This window comes from Kogia breviceps, chromosome 19, assembly GCF_026419965.1.
Source record: "Kogia breviceps isolate mKogBre1 chromosome 19, mKogBre1 haplotype 1, whole genome shotgun sequence".
Lineage (NCBI taxonomy): Eukaryota > Metazoa > Chordata > Mammalia > Artiodactyla > Physeteridae > Kogia > Kogia breviceps.
Genome location: NC_081328.1, coordinates 49,702,524 through 49,729,746, shown reverse-complemented (window position 1 = coordinate 49,729,746; position 27,223 = coordinate 49,702,524). Strand labels below are relative to the sequence as shown.

The 27,223-nt window shown below is 54.3% G+C and overlaps 1 protein-coding gene across 7 annotated transcripts in view; it reads left to right on the top strand.

Moving 5' to 3' along the window:
- The window catches only part of SEPTIN9 (septin 9), a 194,234-nt gene that overhangs the window by 42,124 nt on the left and 124,887 nt on the right, over positions 1–27,223 (top strand). For 5 of the 7 annotated variants that reach the window (XM_067021240.1, XM_059048824.2, XM_067021238.1 and 2 more), the window contains one exon: positions 1,433–1,489. In XM_067021240.1, coding sequence (XP_066877341.1) covers positions 1,433–1,489 — 57 coding nt within the window. Of the gene's footprint in view, positions 1–1,432; positions 1,490–9,783; positions 10,663–27,223 lie in introns of those variants that run through there. The other 2 variants (XM_059048826.2, XM_067021243.1) reach the window with 2 other exon arrangements.

Here is a 27,223-nt window from a genome sequence, read left to right as displayed (position 1 = left end):
TTCCTGGCCCCCCGTCTCCTCGAAGCCTCGCCAGTCACCCCGGGCCCCGGTGTTCACCCCCCCATCAGAACCGCACGTCACATGCGTCTCTTGCAGTGTTGTTTACACGGTGGGTGAGTTCAGCTAAAACTGGGGCTGTCTTGGCGTCCTCCCCAGCCCGGAAAGAGGCCAGGGCCTAGTGGCAGGTACCTGTCAATACCAGGCCCTGAAGGACAGACCTCTCCCGTCTTGTCAGCTGTTGAGTCATCCCGCAGATGTGGAGAGTGCGTGTGTCCGGGGGGAGCTGGACAGGAAGACCAGGTCTGCAGGCTGCCCTGCTCAGGGCTCTGGAATCTTTTGAAACAAAGCTGACTGCATTCACTCCTGGTTGGTCATAGTTTAAGAGTGGGTTTGTGGAATGAATGAATGAATGAATGAATAATCTCTCTGGAGGACTGCGGGAGAGGAGCCAGCACAACTGACCTCAGCATTCTGGATGCAGGTTGGATGACAGAGGCTGCAGGCGGGTCCAACCTGGGCCCCTCTGGCTCTGCAGGCTCTTCTCCACTGTGTCTCGCTGTCCATGGGGAAGGCCCCCGCTGGGCCAACGTGGGTGTCCCTGCCGTCCTCTGTAGGACGGCCTGGTCATCCAGGCAGCAGACCCTAGAGCACCATGACCTGGCAGTGATAGGACGGCCGCCTGCCACTCTTTCTTAGAAACCTCTTGAGTCTGGCCGGCTTAGCACCTCAGCAAATCTGCTCAAGTTGGGACTTGCCTGCCCTGAGACTCCCCAAGGATTGAACGCTGGGCCGAGGGGTGTGTGTGGAGAGGCGCAAGGCCGCGTTAATCTGGGGCTCTGTTCTTGCTCCCTCCTGGGGGGCTCGGGGGGGAGAGAACAGCTTGTCCTCCATGCTCCCCAATCCAGCCCGGCTTCCTCCATGTTACAGACCCCGGGACAGGGAAACCCCAATTCCCAACAGGGTAGATGCAGGTTATACCGGGGCTGTCTCGTGCCTGACCTGTGCCAGCACCTCTCCATCCCGCAGACAGTCCCGGCAGCCCAGCACGCAGGAGCCAAGCCTAGGTTTTGGAGCTTGAGGGACTTGTCTTTATCCTGGGCTCAACTCCTCATAGCTGTGTGGCTTCAGACAAGTGACTCAACCCCACTGAGACTTGGCTGTCTTATCTGCAAAATGGAGTACTGAGGGTTAGGTGGGAGAACGTGTGTACAGGCTTTGACCCAGTGCCTGGCACGCGTCCGGACGGCGGTGGCTGTTAACTGCAGGTGGCTGCCGAGGCCGGGTGTTACCGGGGAGGACTGGGGCCTCTGGCCCCACAAGGGACGGGTTTCTGGTTCTGGAGCCCCTGGCAGGAGCAGAGGTGAGAATACACCCAGTGTTAACCTTCCCCCAGTGGCCTTGGGTGACCTTTGCCCTCTGCCCCTGTCTTTAGGAGTCACGCGGACCTCCAGCGGCCGTCTCCGGAAGCTTGGCGACCCGACCGGCCCGGGTAAGTGGCTAGGTCAGCCTTGGCCCCCCCTTGGTTCGTCTGGGGCAGGAGTTACTGCTCACATGCTCCGAAGAGACTCTCCCAACCACGGCCCGGCCTGGGTGGGCAGGGGGTGGAGGGGGTGTGGAGCTCCGCCTCTCAACCTCGGTGCTTCGGGTGGCTCCGGCCTCCCAGACCCCGGCGTGGCCAGCATGGGAGCCTGCCTTGTGTCTTTGTTGTCACGTCCAGCGGCCAGGCCCAGGGGCTGTGCCTGATCCGTGGTCTCTTGTCAGAGGACACTGGGGCCCAGAGGTGAAGGGACTCGCCTCCCCTAGGAGGTGGGGGGAGTGTGTTGAGGACCTGCTGGGTGTCAGACCCCAGGCTGGACGGGCAGGGTGACATAACGGCGACGTGGCAGCGGCTCTGCAGGAGGGGACGTGCCCACCCGGAGCCCACGCCCCACCTTCTGGACCAGCCCTGTCCAGTAGAACTTTCTGTGTCAGTGGAAGTGTTCCCTGTCTGCATCGTCCAGTACGTTAGCCACTGTCCACACGTGACTGTCGAGCACCTGAAGTATACATTGTCTATGTTATTTATTCATTCATTTGCGTAGAATTATTTAACTAATTTATTTTTTATTCATTCCCACGTAATATCTACTTGTGGCTAGTGGTTACGAAATTAGACACTCCGAGCCCATGCTGGCTCTCTGGGACCCCAGAATTCTGAACCCGACTGCCCCTGGGGGCCAGCCCGACCTCTCTCCAAGTCTGTCCTCCAGAGGCAACCCCGCCAGTGGGCCGGGCACCCTCAGGCCCGTGTGGTGGCCGATGGCGGCTCTTTGCTGGGAGTGGTGGGGCTGGGGGGCACGTGGTGTGCAGTCTGGATGTCCACATGTGTGTGTAGGAGGCCCTTGCGGTACAGGACGGGCCGGGTGTGGGAAGGGAAGGGTGACGCCGGCTGGAGGCCTTGGGGTGGTGAGTGATTCACGTCCGTGGTTAAGGGGGAGCTCCGCCCCCTGCAGACACGTTGGGCTGCTAACCACTGGGCTGCTCCGCTGCTGCTCTGTTCCTGGAAGCCCTTCTCGGAGCCCCTGGCCTCTGCCGCTGTCTGCCTGTCCGTGTCCCTCCCTTTCAGCCACTGGGCTGCGTCTCCGGGCGCCTCGGCCTGATGGGCCGGGGGAGACGCCTGCGCTCCAGGAATGAGGTCTCAGGAGGCCGGCGCCCGGGGCTGCAAGAACACAGCCTCCCTCTGGCCATGACTTCCCGGTGCTCAGAGAGGCCAGTTCTGTGCCATCAGCACTTGGCAGCCACGACCACGGCTCTTTGGAAGCCTAAGGCATAATTTGCCCAAGCGCAAAGCTGTGATCTGGGTTTCGCATGGGACCGCCTGCTGACACACGAAACCCGCTCTCTGGGGGCCTCTGCGGGCTCCGGCCCAGACACCCCTCCTCATCTTCCTGCCTCCCTTTTCCAACCCCTGCCTCCCTGCGGCCAAGACCTTGGTCCAGGCAGGCTTCTTTCCTGGACGCCCAGTCCCTCTGGCCTCACAGAATGTCCCCATTCGGAGCTGCTGTCCCCCTCCCCTCCTCCCAGCCTGACCTCTGTCCCGTCCTCTGCCTGAGCTCCTGTGTCTGGACCCTGCACCCCGTCTCCTCCCCAGAAGGCCAAGGGCCCTCGTCGTGGTGTTTCCTCCTTTATTTCAGGGTTTCACGAGGCTGGGTTTGGGACTGGGCCAGAGACTCTGCCACGAGCCACAGTCCGTCAGCTCAGACCACACCCACGGTCACCCTTTGACCAGCTCACTCACTTTCTGGCCTTTCCCCCCCCCAAAAAAAATAGAATTATTAGACATATTAAAAAAATGTGAAGAATATAATAAGATACCTGTACACCCACCATCCCGCTTAAGAAATAAGGTGTTAGACAGGTGCAGCCCAAGAGCTTGGGTGACCCTTTTCCGGCCGAGGTGAGCAGCCTTCTGAATTTAGAACTGCTCGCTGCCGGGTGTGTCTGTACCGCGTGCTGTGTGTCTGCACACGCCATGCCGTCTGCTCCTGACGTGTCCAAGGGGAGTCAGCTGCTGCCCTTTGCTTTTTCACGAGGCGGGACGACTGAGATGTATCCATGCAGCAGGCAGGCGGGAGTTCCTCTGTGTAGCAGGGCAGAGTTTCGCCCCCTCGGCCTGTTGCTGGAGGCCCATGGAAGCTTTCCTCTCTTACAGACACTGCTGGACCCACTGTCATGGGTCCAGGGCCTGTGTGTGTTCCCCTGGGCAGACTGCCTGGGCTCTGGGACGCTTGCCCCGGGCCCTCCCAAGTGGCCTTCCTCTTTGCTCTCCCACCCTCACCCCCTTTCCGTGCTATGAGCAGCCACCCTGGGCGCTGCTAGCCGACCTTTGCCCTGGTTCCCACGGCACCCATGGCATTTTCCCTGCATCTGCTTCCTCACCTCCTTGCTGCCCTGCCCAGCCCAGCCCGTCTGTCCCCTGGCTGGGATCCCTGGGGCCTTCTCCTTCTGCCCTGACATCTGGTGTGTGGCCGGGTCCTGCTTTATGTCCTTCAAGTACCTCTGGGGGTCGTGGCCTGAGCCCCAGTCCCACCCTCATCCCTTGAGTGGTGGGTTCGACAGTGCCGAACCACACCCCCGCCACCAATTCATATTTGCTCAGAACGTCAGAAAGTGACTTTATTTGGACATAGGGCTTTTACAGGTTAAAGGCCTGGAGATGAGGTCATACTGGGTTAGGGTGGCCCTAAATCCAATGGCTGGGGTCCTCATAAGAAGAGGGACACAGAGGAGGCCACGTGAGGACAGAGGCAGAGATTGGAGTCTTGCAGCCACATGCCACGGGATGCCTGGGGCCACCAGAAGCCAGAGAGGCAAGGAGGGATTTTCCCCAGAGCCTCTGGAGGGACCACGGCCGTGCTGAGACCTTGGTTTTGGACGTCTGCCTCTAGAGCTGTGAGAAAATCGATTTCTTGTTATTTTAAGCCCCCCTGTTTGTGGTGATTTGTTACAGTAGCCACAGGAAGCTAGGGCCCCTTCCCTCTGTGATCGACACCCCACCCACGCAAGGAGCGCCCTAGTACGCTGCTGTCTGGGCTGTGTCCCTGCCCTTAAGGGGGGGGGTGCCCAACGTGAGGCCCTGGCGGGTGTCCCTGTGTCCCCCTTCCTGGTCCCGGCTCACACACCCCTTCCTTAGGTAGGGGCCCTGCTCCAGGCCCGGCTAGGGCCCCACCCCAGTGTCCTGTCGCTCAGCTGTGGACAATAGGTGCTGGAGGAGGGGTAGGGCCCCTCCACTCGTGGCCCACCCTTTCTCCAGGGCAGCACAGAAGAGCCTCTGGCTCTGTCACTGAGGGAGGGGAGGGAGTGTCCTTTGTGGAGGAGCTGGTCCAGGAAGAGGCCACCATTTTGGCCTCTGTGCACCTGACACCCAGGCCCCCTGCAGGCATCCCCAGCTGTTACTACCCCCCCCCCCCACCCCCGCCAACTGTCACCACCCCCCTCCTCCACTTCTCTAATGTTTCAGCCTCGCCATCCACCCAGGCACTCAAGTGACAAGTCTCAGTGTCAGTCCTTGACCTCTGCCCCACCCCAGCCCCCCCAGGTCAACAGGTGCCCAAGGTCTTGTCGACTCACCATCCCCCCAGATGGCCCTTGGACGGGCCACCCGTGATCTTGACCGTGTCTCCGTCAGACCCCTGTGTCTCCCCTCACCCCCCACCCTTTCTCCCCACCAGAGGCTCCTCCTCCCTGTCCAGTTGGTGTTTGGGGGGCTTTACTCAGTCCCGCCTGTGTGCCTGGGCCTGGGTGATAGGCTCCACCCACGGGATTCTTTAAAACAGACCTGGTTGTGGTCTTCTGACTAGAGGAACCCTTGCTTCCCTTCTCATAGGATAAAGGGTAAACCCAGCATGAGGCTTCCCTCCCCTGTCTAGCCTCTCACCCCTGCTCTCCCCTCCCTGCTCGGAGGGGTCACAGCTCTGGAAGCCGTTCTCTTTCCAGGGTAATTTGACCCAGCTTGTCAATCCCGTTAGCAGGTGGGTGGCGGGGATTCCTCTATCCTCCCCACCCCGTAGGGCTAGGTGCTCTTATGGCGCATGGCAGGCAGCCAGTAAATATTGTTGAGTTGAACTTGATAGGAGAAGCTGGGGGGCGGGGGGTGGCCAAAAAACAAGTTTAAAATAAAAATATCAGTCTTCTTTTGCCTTGGTTGAGAAGTAGATTTTCTCTTTGTTTGCCTTCTGGGGAAGAAATTTATGGAGAGCTCCATGTCTCCAGGGAGGACGAGGAGGAGAGGCAGACCGGTCCAACAGGCAGCCAGTAGGCACAGTGGCTATTTACATTTAAATTATTTATTTAACACAGATTACAAACTCAGCTCCTCCATAGCACTGGCCCCGCTGTAGGCTCTCGGCAGCCACGTGTGGCTGCCGTATCGAACGCGGCAGATACACGGCATTGACATCAACGCAGAAAGTTCTGTTGGGCAGGACTGGTCTGGATCAGTCTACACACTGGATCTTCAGATTCATTGTTCATCCAGAGAGCCTTTATTGGGTGCCACCGAGCAGACAGAATGTCGGGATCCCAGTGGGAAGTGAAAGACACCAGCTCTTCGGGGAGTTTTCGTGTATTCTGGAGCGTCTAAACACAGGGGCCTTGGGGCAGACTCTATCAAGGCCCCTGGTCTCCACGCCCCAGGATCCTCCCTGCTCTGTACAGGCAGCTGGGGGCCTTTAGGAATAAAGCGCCAGCTCCCAGCTCTGGCAGGGCTGCAGCCAAGGATTGATGGCTGAGCATGAGGGCCGTTAGAGGTGGAATTTGGCCCTGTCTGGGCCGCCTCTCTCCATTGTCTAGATTTCCTTCCACACTGACCTGGAAGAACTCCCAGAGCAACAGGCCGGCCCAGGCTGTTTGCACCAGTAAACCCTGCAGCAGTCCCCAGGGCAGAGAGTAGCTGGATCGTATTTATTTAGGAACAGCCGAAACTTGAGGCGCAATAAAAAGTGGAGAGAAGATTCCGGAGAGGAATGCAGCAGGCCCCGGGCCCGGAATTCGTCTTGCTCTGGAAGGCTGCTGGCGGCCAGACTGGGGCCGGCCCTGGAGGGTCTCGGCCGGCTGCCCGCTTTGCTGGCAGGTACAGTAGCAGTGACTGCAGGAGGGTCAGCGGGAGGGGGCCTGGGGGATGGAGCTTCTTTATTTTTAACTCAGGGAAGCAAACTGTGTGGTTGAGTCTGGGGATGAGTGGGAAATGAACGGAAAAGTCTTTTTTTGAAAGTGAGAGGTTGGCATCCCCTATAGCTTGGAGCTAATTATGGAGGATTTGCAAGTACCTGAATGAGGGGAGGGGGAGGGGGAGAGGGGAGGGGAGGGGGAGGGGGAGGGGAGAGGTGGCAGAGAATCTGAGCCCAGAGCCTCAGAAAGTGTCCTTTCAGCCGAATCCCTCTTTCCCCGCCTCCTCACAGACCCCTCCCCAGAATGTACCCCGGGAACAAGGCTGTGCCCCTCTTGTCAACCCCTTCCTGAGGCCCCTGCTGCCTGTGTCAGATTCACCTGGAGCTCTTGCCCCCTTTCCGCATGGCTGGGCCAGCCCAGGCCTCCTGGCTTGTGATGGGAGTTCAGGGGTCACTGGGATTGCCTGTTTTGTGTCCCCTCCCAGCCAGGTGCTGGGGCGCACACACGCACGCACTTCGTGGAAAGGGGCATAGCAGTGTCTTTAAAGATAAAGCAGGCCTCACTCTTCCTCCTTACCCTGCCCTGGGCCCCTCGCTGGTGATGGGGTCATCAAAAAGAGGTGGCTGGGAGTATGCAGATCACAGGTACAGGTCTGGGGGGCTCAAGGGTAGAGATACTGCCTTTAGAACTGTCTGGAAGGGGCTGCTGGGCAACGGTACCCATCCCAGGACGTGGGCAGGCTCCGGTGGCTGGGAGCTGGGGCTTGCTGGCTGGCACAAGCAGAGTTCCCAGCACTGTGGCCTGGGGGGCGGGTCCTGCCTCCCCAGGGCACAAGGCAGGCGTTGGTCAATTTGGGGATGTGCTGAGTTCAAGAGCCAGCCCCCTCACTGGGGCTGTTGCTCACTGGTTTACTATGCTAATATGCTTGATGAAATCAAAGACCAGGACAAAGTTTTTCATAACCACCGAGCCCTGTTGTGTTCTGCTAGAAGGAGAAGCCACGTGGGGAGCCCTGACCTGGCCAGTTGCTCCCTGAGTGGCCGGTGCTGAGGCCAGGACTCAGTGAGCAGTGGGGGTCGGCCGCCCCCTTCTACTGCCTGGCCTCACCCCACGTCTGTGCCTGGCCTCTTCGCAGCTCATGACTAACACGGCCCCATCGGAGCCAATCGGCGCTGCCAGGTTTTCGGTTTCAAATGATCCCCAGCTTGGGCCAGAATGCTTGGAGTTTGAGGCATGGTTGGGGAATGGACACTGAGGCAGACTATGCAGGGGGGAAAAAACCGAGGGTCAGGCTGTGCTCAGCAGCTGCACAAACCGCAGCAACAAAATGCACAGCGTGTGCAGCCGGCACCTGAAGCAGGTGGTCAGGACGGCTGAGGCCACGGCTGGGCTCCTCGTCCTGGTCCAGCCGTCCCCCCAGCTGGCCCGGTCGGCCGCCTCGTGGGGCCTTCCTGGGCCTCCTCACCGCAGCGGGAATTGGTGTCGAAGAGTGCCCTGGGGGCATTAAAGGGGCTTCTTTTTTCATACGTTCTCTGTAGTTTCTAAATCTAATACAAAGAACATACAGTACGTTTATAATCAGAGAAAAGCAATAAGGGATTTTTTTTCAAAATCAGAAAGGAGATTAAACAAACAAATCAAAACCCCTCCAAGATTCCCATTGTTCTAACTTCATTGTTGGTGGTTTGGCTTAATATAATGTGTTAGAATGAAATATAATCACCAGAAAATGTCGTACAGGGATCCCTGGCTCTTGAGTCTGTCTATGGTGTCTGTTTGAGTGTCCTGTGGCTGATGTAGCAAATTACCACAAACTTGGGGGCTTAAGTCAACAGAAATTTATTCTCTCACAGTTCTGGAGGCTGGAAGTCTGAAATCCAAGTCTGGGCAGGGCCGGGCTCTTGGGGGGCTCTAGGGGAGAAGCGGTTCCCTGCCTGCTGCAGCTTCTGCGGGCTGCCTGGCTTCCTGGGCTCGTGGCTGCATCATCCACTCTCCAAGGCCAGCCTCTTCACGTCTCTCTCTGCTCCGTCTGTACGTCCCCTTCTCTCTCTATCTGTCTCTCTCTCTCTCTCTGTCAGATCTCCGTCTGCCCCCCTCTGTGTGAGTACACGTGATGGCATTTAGGACCCTCCCAACCCCCTGATTCAGGATCATCTCCCGTCTCAAGATCCTTCACTTAATCCCACCTGCAACGACTTTTTCTCCAAATGAGATCCTGTTTACAGGATCCAGGGATTAGGGTGTGAAATCTCGGGGGCCACTGTTCAGCGTACCACAGTACCCACCTTCCATCACTGTGCAGGCGACTACCTTTGGAGCTGTCCTCCAGACTCTGCTGGGGGTGGGGTGTTGCTATTTGGTGTCTCCCAGAAGGTGTCACCACCCCCAACCCCCAAGAAGATGCCCTTGCTACCTAGGAGGCTGCATTTGGGGTCCTGCCCCGGGCAGGAGGGGACAGGGACTTTGTGACCTCCAGCAGAGAAGTGTGCATGGCCCTCTTGTGTTGACATGTGGCTCATGTGGCCCTGTAGGGCAGGATTGTAAACTCAGAGGTCACCTGGAGGAGGGGCTGGCAGGTAATGAAAATGAGTGACGGGCCCGTGGGGACCACAGCAAAATCCAGAAAACGCGGTTTCATCTAAAGAGGGTAGCACTCTTCAAGTCAGCCCCTTGGGCCGGGCAGGAAGGCTCATTCCGTGTGGCTCCATGCCCTCCCTTTTCCGAGAGAAGAGGAAAATCTGGAGTTCTCGGTGACATGAGAATGCCCGCTTTCAACATTGGCACGAATACACATTTTCTCTAGACAGGGTCAGTTAGGCATACAAAACCTGCTTCTGTGTCTTGGGCAGAGGGCTGCCAGTCTGAACCCTTGCGGTGAATGAGGCTTAAAGGGCAGAGGGGGTGCCCCCCAGCCCTCGCTCTGACCACGTGCTGTCCCCCTCCACCCCAGAGTTGCCAGCTGAGCAGTCCCGGGACCCCAGGTGAATAGCAGGGAGCAGTGCTGAGCCCCCAGCCCGGCCAGGCCCCCTGTCCTCTCCCAGAGAGGCGCTGAGTCTGGGGAAATCGGTGGTGAGGAGCTGCGCTCCCTCCCAGGGGACAGACAGCTGGAGATTCACTGACTCATGAGTGAGTGGTAGGACTCTTCCAGGAAGTCTCCATCCCGCGCTCCCCTCTCGGCTGGGGTGGGACGGCCAGCTGCCTCTGTCTCCGCAGGCGGACGGGACACCCAGGCGTCTGCAGGGGTGACTTCTCCGGGCTCATCCCCGGCAGGTGTTCCTGAACCTTCCCTCGGCCCCTGCCTGGGGCGCGACTGCCCCCCCTTCCGGCCGGGTCAGGGTGGGAGTGAAGGGCCGGCAGAGGTGGAGGGAAGGGAAGGCGGGCAGGCAGGAACCCGGATTTTCAAACGCTCCAACCAAAGGAAATCGCAGCATCGCGGGCCGGGGGAAATGAAAGACTCTGGAAGTCTCCAGGAATTTGATTCTGTGAGCTGGTTTCCAAGAGGCTAAGTTAAGCTTCTCCAAGTGGATATTAAAAAGGAGCAGCGAGACGAGCCCGGGCGGAGGGGCTGGAGGGGGTGGAGAGAAGGCACCGGAAGCCGCCGCACGCCGCACCTCTGGAGCCACCGCACAAAGCCCCGCCGGCCGGTCCTGGGCCCGGAGGACCCTGGGGACCGCAGGAGCCTTTCAAGGCCCACGTCCGGCCCTTGCTCCCGCCTCTTTTATTTCTCTCCTTCGCTGCCTTTCCCCTCCCGATTCCAAGAGACAATGCTACTTCAGTTTGGAGCACAAACATATGATCAGCACATGGAAATGTGGTAATTTGGATGCATTCGTGATTGCAACAGATTGAAGAAATTAGACCAGACAAAGAGTGTTTTTGGAGGAGGAGGAGAGGAGGCCGAAAGAGGGAGGGCGACGGGGTGAGAAAGGGGAGGACGCCTCTGGAAAGGGGGACGCCGGGACTCCCGCCTGCTGCTAAATATATCGGTAGTGATGGAGAGAGACCGGATCACAGGTAGGCAAGCGGCCCTCCTCCCCCGTCTGCTCCTTCCCCTTGACTCACAACTTTCTTTGTGCTTCGGGAAATAAGCACCCGAGGGTCACTTTGACTCATTTTTGTGGACATATTTCTTTTCCTCTTGACTGTTCTGAGGTCCTGGGACGTAATGTTCCAAAAGTGAAGCTTCGCTAAATCGGGCTTTTATTTAAACTCGGCTCTCCGTCCCGTCACTATTTCTCTTTCATTTCCCAATGTGCCACTTTTGCATCTTAAGACGGCCGTGAATGCTGAGACTGTGGGCGCCGAAGTCTGGGAAAGGGTGTGTGGGGGGGAACCTGCTTCCGGCGCTGGGGTCCGGGGTGGCGGCACCGGGATGCCGATCGTGGTTTGTTTGCCCACTGTGTGGTTTGTTTGTTCGCTGCCAGCCAAAGTCCGTCTTCAAGGCTGCCTTGGTCTCCTCCCTGAAATAGCACTTCGGTGCCTTCCCGGGAGCTGATTACAGGGCCGGGAGCTCCGGGTGCCCAGACAAGATGTGCAAATGCGCGCGCGCCTATGTGTGTGCGCGCGCGCGTGTGTGTGTGCGCGCGCGCGTGCGCGTATGCGCGCGCGCGTGCGCGTATGCACACGTACAACGGAGAGAGCTTATTTTATTCTGCCGGAAGCTTGGGGGAGTTGACCAAGGTGACTCCCACTTGGAGGTGCTGGTGTCATTCGGGTCCTGTACTCACCTGGGCACTGTGGACAGAGAGGGGGTAGCAATGATCATCCACGGTTGGACGGGATAATTTAGGACAGAAGGATCGGAGCTGTGGGCTCTGCTCAGATTCAGGGGCGGAATCACTGATCAGAACATCAGAATGTCACGCTGGGGCAAGGAGTGAGGGCAGATGGCTGGTCCTTGGGCTGGAGGGCCCTTCCAGGTCCCTGGATCGGTCCCCGCACCCTGTGTGGGATCCAGGCCAAGTGGGTCACTTTGGAGCGGGCTCAGACCCATCGGGGCAAGAACCAAGCAGTGGAGAGAAAAGAGGCCGCCCCTCCTAAGTCACCCCGGTTGGAAGCCCCTCTTTCTCGGGCTTGGTGTCCTGTGTCAGAATCTGATACCATCACGAATAATTCCCGTTCGTTATGGGGCCTGCTGCTTACGGCACACCCCTCAAGCCAGGTGCTGGGGTACGCTGTGCAGGCCCGAGACGTCCTGGGGCATCAGCCTCTGGGCTTCAGGTGCTCCTGGGTCAAAGTGAGGATAAGAATGTCACTCCCCAAGCGCCACTGGTTTGGTCTGTTGTTTGCCCCTGTGTGTGTCGGAGGTGGGGTGGGGGCTCCCCAAGAGGCCAGAGGGAAGGAAGGCGCATGTCAGTGGCTCCTCTGAAGATAGCCCCTTGCCTGCTGCTCCAGGGGCTGATCAGATCCCAGTGTGATGTCAGGGCTGATGGGGCAGCCACAGGCAGGGGAGCTGCCGGCGGGGTGCGTGTGCGCGCGCGCACGTCTGTGCTGCAGGGCGCACAAACGGGCACCGCGACTGTCTGCGGGAGGTGGGGCGGCCGTGGAGACTGGCGGAAGGCACGGCTGGTGGCACCGCATCTCGTGTGTTTGAGCTCAGTGACGCGGGCCAGCTGGGGTGGACGGGGCGCTAGCCAGGGTGCCTCGCTCTCTGGCTGGCAAGGGCTGCAGGCTGTGGGACCAGGGAGGATGGTTACTCCATTGGCCTGGCTGCCAGGGGCCTCCGGCCCGGCCTTCATTTAACAGATGACCAAGCCAAGGCCCAGCTGGGTGACCACCAGGAGACCAGAGAGCCAGGGCACGGAGGCTGGGAGGGGGTCCTGGGGGAATCAGAAACGGTGGCAACGTCTTGGAACCTCCTGGGCTAAGCGAACCTGAGGCGCTTTTCATGAACTGAGCAAACAGTCCGCTCTGTGCCTTTTGAACAGTGTTGAGCGCCGCGCCCTCGGCCGAGGACAGCACAACGAGGGGTGAAGTGGGGCCCTTCTCCCAGGATGTGCCTGAGAAGAAATGGACACTTTCTCTGAAATCCTCATTTGGATGCATTTTCATTAAAAAATACTTAACTTCTTTCAAAGCTCGGTTAGAAACTGGTTCCAGAAGAGAGAAGTCCCCAAGCTGTCTCCCCATGTTTCTCAAACCTGGTTAGACCTTGACCTTGGTCTTTACTTGTAACTCAGAGCTTAAGCAGTCCCTGGGGAAGCGAATTCCACCCCGTCCCTGCTGGGACCTCGAGCAAGTCTTGCTCTGCAGCCCTGGGCTCAGTTTCCCAACCTGTAAAGGGAGGGAGTTGGATCAGCACATGCGGCCTTGAGGCCGCATGCCCACAGCCAGCGGGCTTCTGAGCCTGTTCTGGGGACCCCTCCGGCTGCGGGCCTGCTTCTCAAGGGCACTGCCCCTTTGCGACACCGTAAGACAGTTGTGGCTGCACCGGGCGGAGGTGGGGCTGGGGGTCAGGATGCCGAGCGTGTGTGGACCGGGGCCTGTCTGTCCAGACGCGCCACCCGCCCGTTTCCAGAAGTAGCTATATCACTGCTCGTGGTGCACTGGGCTGGCATTTAAGGCGTGTCTGGCTGACTCTTGGCCACTGCCCGGCGGCTGTCCAGGAGGAGCTGGTGAGGAGGGGGCTTGGGGCAGGTGCAGACGGCCTCAGGAGACCTCAGATCTCCCTCCTCTGTCTCTCACGAGCACCTAATAGCTCCCACCTGGTTTGGGACGTGGGCCCTGGGTCCTCTTCTGTAGTCAGGCAGCCTCCAGCCCTCTCGAGGCTGCGGCCTTGCCCTGGGAAGATGCCGGAGGGCTCGTCAGCGGGGCCGGGATGAGTCACGGAGCAGTGACTGGCCGCTGAGACACAGGCCGCTCCTTCCAGCCAAGGGGCGGCCTTTTTTTCCTTGTTCTGGACTGGCTTTGTGGCTTTTACAAATCAAGCAGTTTTATCTTGTTCCAAGTGCTTGTGTTTCAGCGGGGAGACTCTCCAGGAAGGGAACTTTCCACTGAGGGGCTGTGACTTAGCTCAGCTGGGCCTCGGGGAGGGTGGGAAGGGCCACGCGGTGAGCTGTCTGCAGAGAATGTGGACGTTCCTCCACTCGGTCAGGAAGGTTGGCGCGGGGGCCTGGAAGGGCCGGGCTGCACTGCACCCGGGAGGAGAAAACTGGCACTCTGCGCTGCTCGGGGGTGTGGGGGGCTCCTGTGTCACGGTCGTGGGGAGGGCAGGGAGCTGGACAGCCCCCACCGTGGGAGGCGTGCCTCAGTCCTCACTCTGCTGTACCCTCTTGTCTCTGGGTCCCCGGACATTTCACACTCCTGGCCTGGACAGACGCTGCGATCGTCAGCTTCCTGCACCCTCTTTGCCAGAGCTTCACTCTCCTCGTCTCCAAGATGAGAAGCTTGGCCCGAGGCCCTCCTGGCCCTCTTCCTCTTCCATCTCTGACTGACAAGGTCCTTGGTTTCCTGGGGCTGCTGTAACCAAGTACCACCGCTTGGGGAGCTTACAACGACAGCAGTTGATCCTCTCCCAGCTCTGGAGGCCAGAAGTCCAAAGTCAAGGTGTCCGAGGCTTGGTGCCTTCAGGAGACCCTGAGGGAGCCTCCTTTCCAGGCCTCTCTCCTGGCTTCTAGCGGCAGCCAGCGCTCCCTGGCATCCTTGGCTGGTGGATGCTTCTCTCCAGTCTCTGCCTCTGTTGTCACACAGCCTTCTTCTGTGTCTCAAATCTCCGTTTGCTTCTCTCTTATAAGGACACTTGTTCCTGGATTTAGGGCCCACTCGGATACTCCAGGACGGCCAAAATTCTAGAACCTTATCCTAATGACATCTGCAAGACCCTTTTTCCAAATAGGTCCGCATCCACAGATTCCAGGTGAACGTGAATTTGCGGGGGGGGGGGGGGGGAACCATTCAACCCACTCCAGTCCCCGTGCATCCTGGACGCACAGGATGATTCCACGTCCCAAGATCACTTGCCGTCCCCGACTCTGGCCATTGGGTCCCCTACCCTTGGTGAGGTGTGGGAAACTCAGCCCCATGAGAACTGCAGAAGCCTGCCCACCCCTCTTCCAGGCACCTTCTTGCTGGAGTTGCCTTGTGTCCCTGCTGGTGGGGGTGAGGCCTGGGGCAGGCCCTGGGGACAGAGTGGACCTAGGATGGAGGGCTTTTGGTACTGGGGGCAGCCTGCCCGACAGGGGCACCTTCGCCTGGTGCCTTGTAATTTTTTTTCTTTGAACTCCAAATTGGTCTGTCCAAAACTTTTCCTGATTAGAGGATTTATTTCTATGTAAAGTCCTACTAAGGAATGGCATGACCATCGCATTGTTATGCATTAAAGAACCGCCTTCAATAACATCGTAGTGTGAGATTGGGACTTTCCTGAGCCACTCGTGAGTGGCCGCTGCAGCCATTCTGTACTGCGAGGACCTGGGGTGCCTGGGGCTCTGGACTCTTTTTGAAAAAATTGTGGTAAAATGTACACAACATAAAATGTACGTTTAAAAAAAAAATTCTATTAGAGTATAGTTGATTTACAATGTTGTATTAGTTTCAGGTGTACAGCAAAGTGAATCAGTTATATATATACACATATCCACTCTTTTTTAGATTCTTTTCCCATATAGGCCATTACAGAGTATTGAGTAGAGTTCCCTGTGCTCTACAGTAGGTCCTTATTAGTTATCTAGTTTATGTATAGTAGTGTGTATATGTCCATCCCAATCTCCTAATTTATCCTTTCCCCCGTTTCCCCCCTGCTAACCATAAGTCTGTTTTCTACATCTGTGACTCTATTTCTGTTTTGTAAATAAATTCATTTGTCCTCTTTTTCTAGATTCCACATATAAGCGATATCATATGATATTAAATGTCCCTTTTCTATAATTTTCAGGTGTACAGTTCAGTGGCATTAAGTGCGTTCCTATTGTTGTGCCACCATCCATCCACCTCCAGGACTTTTTCATCTTCCCAAAGTGAAACTCCATTCAACACTACCTCCTCTTCCCCCCTCTGACCTGACCCTGGCAAACACCCTTCTGCTTTCTGTTTCTATGAACTTGTCTGTTCCACTTGCCTCATATACGTGGAATCATACAACCTGGTCTTTTTTGGGACTGGCTTATTTCACTTAATGACTTCATGGCTTTCCTCCATGTTGTAGCAGGGCATCAGAGTCTCCTCCTGTTGAAAAGGCAGAATAATATTCCATTATATGCTAGACCACATTTTGTTTAGCTGTTGATCTATGGGTAGACATTTGGGTTGTTTCCACCTTTTGGCTATTGTGAAGATTGCTGCCATAAACATGTATGTATAGGTATCTGCTTGAGTCCTTGCTTTCAAATATTTGGGGTATATACCCAGAAGCAGGATTGCTGGACCGTATGCTAATTCTATGTTTAATTTTGGGGGGAACCACCGTACTGCTTGTCATCGCAACTGTACCATTCTACATTCCCACCACCGGTGCCCGTGGGTTCTAATTTCTCCACATCCTCCTCAACGCACGTTATTTTCTGTTATTTTTAAAATATATATATATATAACAGCCATTCTAATAAGTGTGAGGTGGTATCTCATTGCAGTTTTGATTTGCGTTTCCCTAATGATCAGTGATGTTGAGCAGCTTCCCATGTGCCTGTTGGCCTCTGTATGTCTTCTTTGGAGAAATGTCTATTCAAGTCCCTCGTCAATTTTTTTTTTTTTTTTTTTTTTTTTTTGTGGTACGCGGGCCTCTCACTGCTGCGGCCTCTCCCGTTGCGGAGCACAGGCTCCGGACGCGCAGGCGCAGCGGCCATGGCTCATGGGCCCAGCCGCTCCGCGGCACGTGGGATCTGCCCGGACCGGGGCACGAACCTGCGTCCCCTGCATCGGCAGGCGGATTCTCAACCACTGCGCCACCAGGGAAGCTCCCTTTGTCAATTTTTAAATTGGTTTTTTGTGTGTGTGTGTGATTGAGTTGTAGAAGTGTTTTTAAACATATTCTGGATATTAATTCCTCATCAGACATATGATTTGTAAATATTTTCTCCCATTCCGTGTATTTCCTTTTCATTCTGTTGAGTCTCCTTTGATGCACAAGAGCTTTGCACTGTGATGAAGCTCAATTTATCTATTTTTTCTTTCAGTGCCTGTGCTTTTAGTGTCACACCCAACGTCACAAATCTTTTCCCCTATGTTTCTTTCTAAGAGTTTTACAGTTTTAGCTCTCGCATTTAGGCCTTTGATCCATTTTGAGTTAACTTTTGTACATGGTGTGAGACTAGGCTCCAAGTTCTCGTCCTGGGCTCTTGATTTTTTTTTTTTTTTTTCACACTCAGGCTGGCTTCACTGGGTGGGGTGGCAGGAAGTGGGGAAAGCCTGGGTTGGGCTGGCCTTGACCATCCCCTCAGGCTGGCCAGGGAGCCTCAGCTCCAGCCCTGGGCATGGCTGGACGTGTGCTCTGCCCAGGGCAGCCCAGGCCTGTGTCCTTCTGGACTGACGAGGGGGCCCGCCTGGGGTCTCCTGGGGTCCACTTTCAGGTGGGCCTCCTACTCTCAGTGGTTTCACTGCCCGGCCTGCGTGTGAGACTGGCTGTCTGTGTGTCAGTGTCTGTTGGTCTGTCCCATATGCTCCATCTCAGGAAGCCTCCTCCAGCCCCGTTCTCCCTCTTTGCTTCTGCGATCCCAGACTTGGTCTGCCTCCTGCTCGGAGCTGTTCGTCCCCAGTGTGTCCCCTCCCGTCCGGGCACAGACCTCTGTCCTGAAGCTACCACCTAAACTGCCTTGCCCAAAGTCCCCTGGGCTACCGTCCAGCCTTCACCGCCCTCATGTCAATTCTGCTCCCCTTGGGCTGGGCGCGGGGTGGGAGTGGGACCCGACGGAGAAACTGGGGAGATTTCCTCTTAATTGGAGGCCCATGTTTGGAGACTGTTTTGGGCCCCAGGCCTCGTATGAACTCAGGACAGATAGCAACGCAGATTTCAGCTCCTGGAGAGGACCCCTCTCTGCCTGCGGGCTTGGGACCTGCCTTAGATCTTCTGATCTTCCCTCCCTCTTTCTTTTTTCTTTTCTTTCTTTCTTTTTTCTTTTTAAGGTATGTACGTATGTATTTATTTATTTTTGGCTGCATTGGGTCTTTGTCGCTGCGTGCGGCTTTCTCTAGTTGCTGCGAGCGGGGGCTACTCTTTGTGGCGGTGCGTGGGCTTCTCATTGCGGTGGCCTCTCTTGTTGAGGAGCACGGGCTCTAGGCGCGCGGGCTTCAGTAGTTGCTGCATGTGGGCTCAGTAGTTGTGGCGTGCAGGCTTAGTTGCTCCGCGGCATGTGGGATCTTCCCGGACCAGGGATCGAACCCGTGTGCCCTGCATTGGCAGGCAGATTCTTAAGTACCGTGCCACCAGGGAAGTGGTGCAGTAGTTAAGTTTTTTTGTTTGTTTGTTCTTTTAGCAAATGAGGAAATTGACTTGAGCAAAGCTGAATAAACAAAGGAACACACCCTTGGAAATTAGCAAAGAGGCACCAGCTCTGAAACTTTTCTATGAAAAGTTGAAAATGCTTTTGGGCTGGGCCTGTCTGCTGGAGCAGGTGGGTGTGTGAAGAGCCGCCCAGCGCTGCGCGGCAGGAGCCCACACGCCCAGAGCCCGTTCCTCTGCATGGTCCCGATTCTCCCTCCTGCCAGCGAGTGTGAACAGTCAGTGACCTCTATCTCTGTCCTCCGCTTTAAGTTCACCTCAGGTCATGATGTCTCCGGGTGGCTGTTCGCAGGACCACTAGACACCTGTCGTCCCAACTATCTGGCAACTGTTTATTGAGGTCGTACTACGTGCAGCCATCTCCTAGGTTCTTAACCTACAGTGAGGAGCCAGTCCCTGCTCCTTTGGGGCTGGCAGTCTGAACTAGATGTCAGACAGCTAACCAATAAACACATCAACTGATGACTTTAGATGAAGAAGCAAAGAACAGGTGATGTGATGTGATTGTTAGTAGGTGTGTGTGTGTGTGTGTATGTGGGTGTGTATTAATGGACACCTTCCTTGAGGGGGTGACATTGAGCTGAAACCTACGTGGCCAGAAGGACCTGACAGGTCAAGATCCAGAGGAAGGACATTCAGGCAAAGGGAACAGCAAGTGCAAAGGCCCTGAGGTTAGAACATCACGGAGGTGCAAGTGGCTGGACTGCATTGTTGGAGGAGAGGGGCAAGTCTGAGACCAGCAAGATAGGCGGGGCCAGGTCATGCCAGGCCTCGGAGGCCCTGGTGAGGGTTCGTTTCTTTCCTCGGTGTGGTGGGTGGAGAAAGTGGCAGGACCTGAGTGCCCCGTGGCTGCTGAGACTCACCTGTTGCAGGCAGGGAGGAGAAGCAGGGGGGCCTGGAGGGGTGGCCATCACCGTCACTCTATGCAGTTGGAGAGGGAGCACCTCTGATTGCTGGGTGGACCCTGGTGGTTGAAGAGGCCGCTGGATGCCCTGACGTGTTGGCCAGCCTTGCCCAGCCCTGCCCAGTCCTGCCCCGCGGGCTGCTATCTTTAGGAGGGAGTGCTTGCGGTCTCTGAGCACAGAGGCTGTGGTTTGGTGCATGCTTGGCCGAGGGTGGGGTGGCCCGAGTACTGGGAAGGTGGCCCGAGGAGCGGACGGCCTCAGGGGAAGCATGACTCCAGGCCTCCTCGCTTTGTATCTCCTGGGTCCTGATTCTCCGGCAGGGATATCACACATGCCTTCCCATGCCCCCATGGCGGGTAGTGGCTAGTGTGTCTGAGGACACTGTCCCATCCCACCGGTCCCTCTGAGCCTCAGGTTTCTCCCCCGCTCTGGGCCCCTGACTCTGGGGGAGGCACGGAGGTACAGAATGTTTTCCGGGGCATCCTACTGGCCCTCAGAGCTGGGGTGGGTCAGAGCCTCTTCCCATAATGGAGCAGTAGCCAAGGCCCGGGGATTCTGGCCTGGTGCCCGGTTCCTGGGGCAGGAGAAGCGAGGTGGCCAGGCAGGCAGGGCCGGGGGCCGAGCCTGTTGTGACCTTGGGCTGCGGCTCCTCCCCTCCCGCTCTGTCCCAGCCCCAGGTCCCACTGGGGCTCCCTTTGTGCCCCCTCCACTCGCTGGCCTCTGCATCCCTTCTCTCCCCTCTGGGGCCAACCCTCTCCTCTGGCCCAGACTGGCCCTCCCAGCTGCTCTCCTAACCTCCTGCCTCTTCTCCTTGAGACCCTCCGCTGCTCCCCCGGGGTCCTCTGTGTCCCCTCTGTGTCCCTTGCCACCCAGGGAGGCAGGCGCGGGGAAGTTCGGGACGCTCGCACTGTTTGAGTGCCCGTGTGTGCCGAGATCTTCCTCTCCCGCTCCGCGCTCCCTCGAGCCTGTGACCCCTCCGCACAGAGCCTGGCCCTGTCCCGCATCCAGAGCTGGTGCAGCAGGAAGGAGCGGCCCAGGGAGCCCGGGCACCTGGCCTGCTCTGCTGGCTGCAGCCTCCAGGGCTTGGGTGTCAGAGAAGAGGTGCTTCTGGGGACGTGTGACGGTGCTGTGGCTCCCGGGTCAGGGGACCGACCCTCCCCTCCCGCTGGAGTGGCCTGAGATGCTGCTCGTGCAGCTCCTGTTCCCAGGGCATCTTGAAGTTGGCCCTTGGGCAGCCTGTCCTGGATTCTCCCTCTGGCCTTTCCTGGCACTGTTTCCCACCTGGAGAAGGCCGGGTGGGACTTGGGGACAGAGGAGATTCAAGAGCTTCCCTGACAGGACACCCCACCCCACCGAGGGGACGTTTTGGTCAGAGCCCCAAGAGCCCTGCTTGCTACTCGGAGAGCAAGATCCTCAGCCACCTGCGGGGCACCTGGTGGGGGCAGTACAGGTGTGTCTGTCAGCGCGGGGGCTCAGTGCACGGCCCGAGGCCTCCCTTCCATGGCTCTGCCCAGGCCCGTGTCCTTCTCTGGCCCTGTTGCCCCGATGTCCACACCGGGCAGCCCTCAGTCCGGACTTTGCCCCACACCATCCGCCCAGCTCAGCTCTGGCCGGCTTGTCCCTCCCCTGGGGCCCAGGTTCCTTCTCCAGGTGGCGTATTGCATCCAAGGACGCAGGGCCCTTAGCCATGGCCGCCCTGGGAGATGTCGGTATATTGTTATCTGATAATAACTAAAGAACTATAGCTTTTTTTTTTTTTTTTTTGCGGTACCCAGGCCTCTCACTGCTGTGGCCTCTCCCGTTGCGGAGCACAGGCTCCGGACATGCAGGCTCAGCGGCCATGGCTCACCGGCCCAGCCGCTCCGCAGCATGTGGGATCCTCCCGGACTGGGGCACGAACCCGTGTCCCCTGCATCGGCAGGTGGGCTCTCAACCACTGCGCCACCAGGGAAGCCCAAGAACTATAGCTTTAGAATGACTGTTTTCAATGTTTTTCCAAGTTCAAGGGTCTTTAGAGCATCCTTATCCTGATGTCGCCGTGTCCGAGAGAGAGGGAAGGGGCTGGGGGTAATTGCGGGCTGGGGCCTTGCTCACCACCTGGAGAGGGTGGTCTCGGGCTGTGCCTCTGTGACGTGTGTTTGCGTGGGGTGCGTAAGGTGTGGACAGAGGGGCCCGGGTTCTGGAGACGTGCATCCTCCATGCATCTCACCCGCAGATTTACTGCAGTTGGGGCCCGGCTGAGCCTTGGAAGGGAGCGAGGGGACCGCGGTGAAGCCGAACCCCCAAAGGGGCAGGAATTCAGGTGCAGGAAGCCTTTCTTCCAGGAGGTGGCGGTGCAGGCCCTCAAGAGCCCAGCGCCTGCTGGGTTTGCATTTTCGCTGAATTTGTGGGAAGAGGCTGCCCAGGTGTTATTTCCACTCACTGCGTCTGCTGCAGCGACGGAAGTGGCAGGTGGGGAGCACGGGAAGTAGGTGAGGACGGCACCTCCCCTGGCACCGGGGCTGGAGCGCTGCAGACCTCGCCCGGGATGGTCCTATACCGGTCCAAGCATGCGAGGTTTGAGAGCTCTGGGCTTCGGGGCGGGGTCTCCTGCCACCTCTTCTTTCTTCCCTATTTCTGGTTGATATATCTCAGTGTCTTTTAACATTTCCCAGCTTTTTACTATGAAAACTTTCAAGCACACAGGAAAGATCACGGTGTGAGCACCGCCACGCGCACCACCTGGATTCTGCCAGGCACGTTCTCTCCGCTTCCTCACGCTCCCCTCCCTCTAGCCACCAACACTCCGTGCGGTTTTTTTGGATGCGTTTCAAAATCAGTTGCTGGCATCAGTCCACATTACCCCGTGAACACTTCAGCTTGCCTCTCACTAACCAGAGGCCAGTATTTGTTTATGGTTCTTTTTCTTTCTTTGAGGTAAGATGTATGTACCCTGAAACGCGCAGATCTTAAGGGTACCGCTCTCTGTATCCCGGCTGCTATCAGGGTGTAGAACATCTCCATCACCCCTGAATGCCCTTTCCCGGTCGGTGTCTGCCTCCCCTGCCCCGGGAGCAACCAGATTTCTGATTTTTTTCTACTGTAAATGAATTTTGCCAGTTTGACTCTGTACATATTTTTCAGATGTAGCCATCTTGCCACAGGTAGCAGGAGTTGTTCCATGATTGCTGTATAGTGTTCATTGCCTGAACTTTCTCTGGGTTTTTTTTTTTTTTAGCCCTTCTGTTCATGCGCCCCTGGTTGTTTCCATTTTGGGGGTCTCATGAATAAAGATTCTTGTACAAGGTTTTGTGGACATATGCTTCCATTTCTCTTGTGTAGATACCAAGGAGTAGAATTGTTGAGCCAGAGGACAGGTATCTATTTCGATTTGTAAGAAAATGCTATAGCTCTTTTCTCCAAGTGACTGTATCACGTACTCCCACCAGCGCCGTCTGAGCGTTCTGGATGCTCCGCACCCCCACCAATGTTCGGTGCTGTCTCTTTCATAATGTAGTCACCCTGGTGGGTGTGTGGCGATCTCATTCTGGCTTCAGTTTGCATTTGTCCGATGACTCATGCTGTTGAGCACGTTTTCATGTTCTTATTGGCTTTTTGTATATTTTCCTTTGTGAAACGTCTTTTCAAATCTGTTGCCCATTTTATTTTATTTTTTTTAAAATCCCTTGCAGCTCTGGCAATCTTATTCCTTTTTAAAAAATTAATTAATTCATGGCTGAGTTGGGTCTTCGTTGCTGCACGTGGGCTTTCTCTAGTTGCAGCGAGCGGGGGCTACTCTTCATTGCGGTGCGTGGGCTTCTCACTGCAGTGGCTTCTCTTGTTGCGGAGTATGGGCTCTAGCCGTGCGGGCTTCAGTAGTTGTGGCTCGCGGGCTCTAGAGCGCAGGCTCAGTAGTTGTGGCGCACGGGCTTAGCTGCCCCGCGGCATGTGGGATCCTCCCGGACCAGGGCTTGAACCTGTGTCCCTTGTATTGGCAGGTGGATTCTTAACCACTGCACCACCAGGGAAGCCCTGTTGCCCATTTTAAAATGGGGTTGTTTGACTTGTTCTTATTCTTTCTGGATACTGGTCTTTTGTTAGATACATGAATTGCAAATATTTTTTCCCAGTCTGTGGCTTGCCTACTCTTTTCTTAATGATATAGCTTTTGGTGAGCAAAAGTTTGTCATTTTAATTTTTTTTTTTTTTGGTATGTGGGCCTCACTGTTGTGGCCTCTCCCGTTGCGGAGCACAGGCTCCGGACGCGCAGGCGCAGCGGCCACGGCTCACGGGCCCAGCCGCTCCACGGCATGTGGGATCCTCCCAGACCGGGGCACGAACCCGTGTCCCCTGCATTGGCAGGCGGATTCTCAACCACTGTGCCACCAGGGAAGCCCTGTCATTTTAATTTTGACTAAGTTTAATTTAACAAAGTTCTTTCTTTGCGGTTACCACTTTTTGTGTTCTTTGTAAGAAAGCTTCACGTACCCCCAAGTGGGGAAGATATTTTCAATGATTTCTTCTAGAAGTTTTACAGTTAGAGCTTTTATGTTGGGTTTAGAAACCACCTTGAGTTAATTTTTCTGTATGGTATGATGTAGGGGGTTAAGGTCCATTTTGTTGTTGTTTTATCTGTATGGACATCCAGTTGTGCTAGAACCATTTTTTTTTTCCCGCGGTAGGCGGGCCTCTCACTGTCGTGGTCTCTCCCGTTGCGGAGCACAGGCTCCGGACGCGCAGGCTCAGCGGCCATGGCTCACGGGCCCAGCCGCTCCGTGGCACGTGGGATCTTCCCGGACCGGGGCACGAACCTGCATCCCCTGCACCAGTGGGCGGACTCTCAACCACTGCGCCACCAGGGAAGCCCTAGAACCATTTATTGAAAAGACATTCTTACCCCATTAAATTGCCTTGGCACCATTGTTGAAAATCAATTAATTTTGTATATGTGGTTCTACTTCAGGACTCTTGTGTTTTATTAGTATTTTGTCTATTCTTTTGCCAGTACCACGCTAACTTGGTTAATGTGGCTTTATAATAAGCTTTGAAATAAGATCTCCTAACATACCCAAAACATTACTTTGGGTATTCTTGGTCCTTTGAATTTCCTTATAAATTTTAGAAGTAGAGTATCAACTTCTACAAAAATGCTATGTGAATTTTGATTTATATTGCATTGAATCTATAGGTCAGTTTAAGGAGAATTGGCATTTTAATAACATTGAGTCTTCTAGTCTTATAAACATGGTATGTCTCCATTTTTAAAGTATTTTTTTGTATTTCTCTAATCTCTACAGAATTATGTTGTTCTGTAGTTTTCAATGAAAAGATCTTCATGTCAATAGTTAAATTTATTTCTGTTTTTGGTGCTATTGTAAATTGAATATATATTTTAAATTTCATTTTCAATTGCTGCTAGTACATAAAAATTATATAAAAATACAGTAGACTTTTGTGTATAAATCTTATATCCCATGACCTTGTCAAATTCATTTATTAGTCTAGCACCTGTTTTGTAGATGTTTTATGATTTACTAAGTAAACAACCATGTTGTCTGAAAATAGGCAGTTTTACTTCTTTCTTTCTGATCTTGATGCCTTTACTTTTCATGCCTTATTTCACAAGCTAGAACTGCCAGTACAGTGTTGAATAGAAGTGGTACATGGACATCCTTGCCTTGTGCCAGAAAGTATCATGTTAAATATAGGTTTTCCATATATGCCTTTTGTCAAACTGAAGAGATTCCTTTCTATCCCTAATTTTCCAGAGTTTTTAATAAGAATGGGTGTTGACTTTTGTAAATACTTTTTCGGTATCTATTGAAATGGTCACTTTTCTTCTTTATTCTATTAATAAGGTGAATTACAATGATTGACTTTTTTTTTTTTTTGGCCGCACCACACAGCATGAGGGATCCTAGTTCCCCAACCAGTGATGATCGTGTCGCCCCCTGCAGTGGAAGCACAGGGTCTTAATCCCTGGACCACCAGGGAAGTCCCACAATGATTGACTTTTGAATATTACACTAGGAAATAAGTCCAGGATACTCAATTTATCTGTTGAGCTTCCTTTTTTATATATTGCTGGATTTGATTTGCCTAGTTTTTTGTTAAGGATTTTGTGTGTGTGTGTGTGTGTGTGTGTGTGTGTGTAGATTCGTGAGGGATATTGGTGTGGTATTTTCTGTTAGTTTGTTTCGATATTGTCTTGGTCAGGGTTATTTTGGCCTCAAGGTGATCAAAGTGTTCCTTCCTATATATTTTCTGTAAAAGTTTGCATAAGATTGGTGTTATTGCCTTCCTTAAATGTTTGATAGAAGTCACCAAGGAAGCCATCTTTCCCTAGAGTTTTCTTCTTGGAAAGTTTTTTTTTAAGTTACAAAATTAATTTTTAAATGTGTATTAGGGAATTTCCCGGTGGTCCAGTGTTTAGGACTCCGTGTTTTCACTGCCGAGGGCCCAGGTTCAATCCCTGGTAGGCGAGCTAAGATCCCGCAAGCTGCACAGCGCAGCCAAAAGAAAAATGTATTAAATAAATATTTTATTAAATATATTAAATATAATTTAAATATACATTTATTTAATATATAGAGAGAGCCATTCAAGTTTTTTACTTCCTCTTGTATCAGTTTTGGTAAGTTGTATTTTGAAGGAATTTGTCTGTTTCATGTAAGTTGTTGAATTTCTTCATAAAAAGTTGTTCATAATATTTATTATCATTTTAATATCTATAGGATTTTAGGGATAACCCTTCATTCCTAATATTGGTAATTTATATTCTTCATTTCTTTTCCTCTCTCTCTTATCAGTCTTGCTATGAGTTTGTTGATCTGTAGATCTTTTTAAAGAACCAACTTTTGGCTTTATTTTGCTTCTATTTTCCATTTCCTTGATTTCTGCTCTTATCTTCATTACTTCCTTCCTTCTACTTACTTGGTGTATCAGTCCGGGCCCAGGCAGGAAACAGAAACCACACCAGTAATTTGAACAGCAAAGTGAAGTATAACGAATTATTAACTGGTAAAAGGTATTTACTGCAAGGGTGAAAGAGGACTCTGAGGAACATAGAAACAGCAAAGATGAGAAATAACTACTTTAGAAGAAATCGTAGGGGAAAGCTTTGGAATGTTGCATTTGGCAGTGACTTCTTTTTTTCTTTTTCTTTCTTTCTTTCTTTATTATTTATTTTTGGCTGTGTTGGGTCTTTGTTGCTGCACATGGCCTTTCTCTAGTTGCGGTGAGCAGGGGCTACTCTTCGTTGCGGTGCACGGGCTTCTCATTGCGGTGGCTTCTCTTGTTGCGGAGCACAGGCTCTAGGCACGCGGGCTTCAGTCGTTGTGGCGCGCGGGCTCAGTAGTTGTGGCTTGTGGGCTCTAGAGCGCAGGGTCAGTAGTTGTGGCACACGGGCTTAGCTGCTCCGCGGCATGTGGGATCTTCCTGGACAAGGGCTCAAACCCGTGTCCCCTGCATTGGCAGGTGGATTGTTAACCACTGCGCCACGAGGGAAGTCCCTGGCAGTGATTTCTTGTATATGACACTGAAAAGCACAGGTAACAAAATAAAAAGTAGGTAGATTGAGCTTCATCAAAATCAAAAACTTCTGTGACTCAAAGGTAGCTATCAACAGAATGCAAAGGTAACCCACAGAATGGGAGAAAATATTTGCAAATCATATATCTGATAAGGAATTCATATCCAGAATATATTAAAAACTTCTACAACCTAATTACAAAAAACCAAACAACCCAATTAAAAAAGTGGCAAAGAGCCTCAACAGACGTTTCTCCAAAGAAGACATACAGATGCAACAGGCACACGGGAAGCTGCTCAGCATCACTAATCATCAGGGAAACGCAAATCAAAAGTGCAATGAGATACCACCTCACACTCATTAGAATGGCTGTTATATAAAAACAAAACCAAAAAGAACCCCAGAAAGTAACACGTGTTGGGGAGAATGTGGTGAAATTGGAAACCTCGGGCGCTGCTGGTGGAAATGTCGAATGGTGCAGGCTCTATGGAAAACAGTTTTGGTGGTTCCTCAGAAAATTAAACGTAGAATTCCCACATGATCCAGCGATTCCCCTTCTAGTTATATACCCAAAAGAACGGAGAGCAGGATCCGGAAGCAGATGCCTGTGACAGTGGTCACCAGGGGCTGGGGGAATGGGGGGGGGTTAGTGTTTAATGGGGACAGAGCTTCAGTTGGGAAGATGACAAAGTTCTGGAGATGGACGGTGGTGATGGTTGCACAACCATG